General features: G+C 44.7%; 1 protein-coding gene across 1 annotated transcript in view; it reads right to left on the bottom strand.

Moving 5' to 3' along the window:
* The window catches only part of ripor3 (RIPOR family member 3), a gene marked incomplete at its 5' end in the record, with an annotated part of 13171 nt that extends 10279 nt beyond the window's left edge, over positions 1-2892 (bottom strand). The window contains 5 exon segments of the mRNA XM_036212117.1: positions 395-554; positions 638-780; positions 858-1100; positions 1192-1261; positions 2782-2892. Of these exon segments, the coding sequence (XP_036068010.1) occupies positions 395-554; positions 638-780; positions 858-1100; positions 1192-1261; positions 2782-2892 (727 nt within the window).
* Between the last annotated feature and the right edge of the window lie 863 nt (positions 2893-3755).

The following is a 3755-nucleotide window of genomic DNA, read 5'->3' on the forward strand; positions in this document are numbered from 1 at the left end:
CAGCACAAGCAGGCAGACCACCCCACCAAGCCGCGCCAGACCCCCACCCAACCGCGCACCCCATACCACCTACGCCCGGGCCCAGTATTTATTTTAAAAAATATTCCCTTAAAATACCGTGGAAAATTCCTGTCTGTGTCAGTGTCATGAGTCCTATGGGAAATTCAATTAAATGTTAGCATTAAGCTACCGGACTTTACCTTTATGTTCTAAATTGATTTATATTTTTATGAATCGATTATTGATCTATTAAACTTAAATCAAAAACAAATCAATCAAATTTTATTTACGTCATAGGAAATGTGTTTCACTTCAGGAGCTTCATGTGAGCTAACTGCTAGACGTTTTTCATTCACAGATGATGTGAAAGGACCGACACCATCATGGCAGTCACCTGTAGGAGGATGCAACAGATATCTAGATGTGTCTCCAGAGCCTGATCCAGACCCCAGTCCCCACATGTCAGAGGTGCCACAGCCAGCTCGTCCTCCGAGGCAAACGATCCATCCTGAGAGAGGAGGCCCAGACTCCTGAATGGCGTGTGCTGGAAGGAGCTGTTGGAGAACATTCCAGAAAGGGAGAGATATGTTGCAGAAGCTGGTGTCAACGTTTGGCTGTTTTCTGTCACTGAGCTCACCTGCTGTCATTAAGCCTCAGACTGCCCCCACAGGAGGGGTTGTCATCCTCTGGGAAGTCATCTGACAGAAAGTCAAAGTTGCCCAGAACCTCCTCCACAACCAGAGTCTCCTCTGAGGAGCTTCTGAGCAGAGAGAGGCCGTTCTGGAGGAGAGCACACAAACATCAAGCAGCTTTCCTCGTCTTGTGTGGACTGTCCTTCAGTAGGAAGGACCAGGTACCTTCAGGATAGTTGCCAGGTGCAGGATCTGGTGATCCAGCAGTCTCAGCTCCTTATCAGAGCAGCTGTGGTTCTGCAGGCTTGTCTCCAGTTCTCTTATCAGGACTCCCAGCCTCAGAGACTGAGCCTTGCGCTGGGCCCCGCCCACTGCCGCTTTACCTGTACTTCCTCTGGTGGCTGGAGCTGAGGGGTGCGTGCATGGCATGGGAAGTGCCAGCAGAGAGTCGTCCTGATAGGCTAACGACTGTGGAAAGATGAGAGACATGCAGGATGAAAGCAGAGAGACTGCAGGACACTAGACTTAGGTTAGACTGTGAAGTGGAGCGCAGCTTCACCTGCTGGGTGTCCTGGTGAAGGTCAGCACCTCCTGCTCCGTTCTTCCTCAGGAGGTCTGGAGTGTTGCAGCTGAAAGGGGGACACTTCGTGAGTATTGCCTCCCTAACCCTAACCTCTGACCCTTGATGAGAGGCTGTAATTCCCATCATTGAGCTGAAGGGGGCAGCTGTGCTCTGCAGAGAAGTTTCCACTGCAATGGAAGGTGTTTTTGGTGTTTCTGGTGTTTTAGGTGTATCTGGTGTTTTTTTGTGTTTTTGGTCTTTCTAGTCTTTCTGGCGTTTTTGGTGTTTTTTGTGTATCTGCTTTTTCTGTGTAAGAATTTTTTTTTTTTTTAACTTGTCCTGTCCAACAGCTGAGCCAACAGATGTGGGCTGAGAGCCTCTTGTGTTGGGCAGATTTTACTGTCACAACAGGGATTTATTGAGTATAAATTGTTGAGTATGTTTTTGTTTTGTTGGACCGGACAAAAAAGAAGAGGGGGGGTAAAAGGGGGGTGGTTTAGAGAAAAAAAGAAGATGGCAACAGAGGGAAACAACATTATAAAACATCCAAGTCTAAGTTGTAAACTAGAATGGGCGGGGCCTGTCTACACACACACTCTGTAGTTACAAACACACTTGTTGGTTGAGTTTGATCCCCTGATAGATCTTAAATCTCGGGGATCCCACTCCCGGCGTGGGGAGGAGACTTCCGGGTCCAGAAGACCGGCACCCAAGAGACTAGACCACAGGGCCAAGCCCCCCCCGCCCAGGGCTGTGGTAGGGGACAGAAGGTCAAAGGTCCCACCTTCCTTGTGTGATCCATGCGCGTTTGCTTGTTAGAGTGTATATTTGTGGTGTTAGAGGTTCAATTCAATTCAATTCAATTTTATTTATATAGCCCAAAATCACAAAAGAATTTGCCTCATTGGGCTTCAAAATATGAACAATAGTTAAAAACTAAACAGACTAAATAAATCTGGTTATCCCTGCCCTTAGACCCTCCCTCTCGGTAAGGAAAAACTCCTAAAATTAAACTGGAGTATTTCTGTATTCTAATCCCGAATCAGAGGCAAAAAACCAAAAAACTCTGTTTGAATATTCTTTTAATTGTTAAGTACAAACTACAATGGGAGGGTCACCAACCCACTGCTCCAGCCCTCTGCAGATGATTCGGTCCGTCTACATCTCGATTGTCCTTGTCTGAGCTGGAATCTGGATCAGAACTTTACCACCGGACGGCCTAATGTTAGCCTGAAGTTGTGAGAGGCTCTAAGGTGGTAGGAGAGAGTGTAAACAAAGGCATGATGGGTAATTAGCTTAAGTTTACTCCTCACCAACACCCCCACCCACAACTGAGAAACAAATTTCTAATGAGTTTCTGCAGTTTGACACAAGTTTTCTTATTTGGCCTAAAAACATCCTAATCATTGCTAAAAGAGCTCTAAAAAATGCTCTGACAGCAGATCAAATGATGATCCGAGGGGATTTTTTGACCAGAGGAGGCTCCTCCTCTGAGGGGCACGCCTCATTCAGGATCTCTGTCAGTTTTCCTACTTCAGGTGGACGGAGCTGTTTTATGAGAAAACAAACATGTTGTGCTTCTCTCACCTCTGTGAAGCAACAGATGAAGAGGTTTGATGCTCCTTCCCATGCAGCCCCGGCCTCGTCTTCAGCTCCGCCCCCTCTCCCAGGAGCAGCTGAGGGCTACTTACTGCCAGACTGTGGGGGTGGGGGGGGGGCGTTCAGAATGAAATGTATAAGGTTTAATTTTTGTCCTACAAAGTCTGCAGCTGAGTAAGAAACTGTCATTTTTCCAAAGTGAATGAAGTCATAACTACACTTATTGCTATAACTAGTTTGTAGTATGTAGATCATATACGACTAATCTATTATTAAGAGCTGTGGTGACTGATGAAGTGTCTCTATAATCAGCAGCATGTGCACAGAACTGTGATCTGTTCTTAATCTAACGAGACAACAATGAGAATGTCTTCTGGGACATGAACATTTAGGTGGTCTGAAACGACTCAACCATGACTCAGCAAAGGCTCATTTACTCAGATCAACTTTCATACTTGGCTGACTAGATATTGTGGCATCTTATATGGCACAAAGCATAATTTTCTATGGATTAGGTTGATCCCACTGGATCAAATGGTTTACAGTAAAAAAAAATCCAGATCAAAGTGCAGGTGTGTGATTCATACAAAAAGTGAGTAAATAAAAGTTTTTATAAGACCCACAGGCACATACAGGCCATTTAAAGTCCCACTCCAAATATACAGATCTGTGTTATTCTAAAGCAGGGGTCTCAAACTCAATTCAGCCGGGGGCCGCTGGAGGCAGAGTCTGGGTGAGGCTGGGCCCCATCAGGATTTTCACAAGAAAAGGACTGATAAAACATTCAGATGTTCTTAGATATCTTTATTTTTAACACAAAATAATGAATAAATAATGAACGTGTATAGATCTTTGTGTGTGTTGATTCATATATAAAAAAGGTTGTGTCCGTTTTTGAAATAGTTTATAATGAAGATTAAACTTAAGATATATAGGGTGTAGGACTGAAAAAGTTTTTTAAA

This window comes from Oryzias melastigma, linkage group LG5 (genome assembly GCF_002922805.2).
Source record: "Oryzias melastigma strain HK-1 linkage group LG5, ASM292280v2, whole genome shotgun sequence".
NCBI lineage: Eukaryota > Metazoa > Chordata > Actinopteri > Beloniformes > Adrianichthyidae > Oryzias > Oryzias melastigma.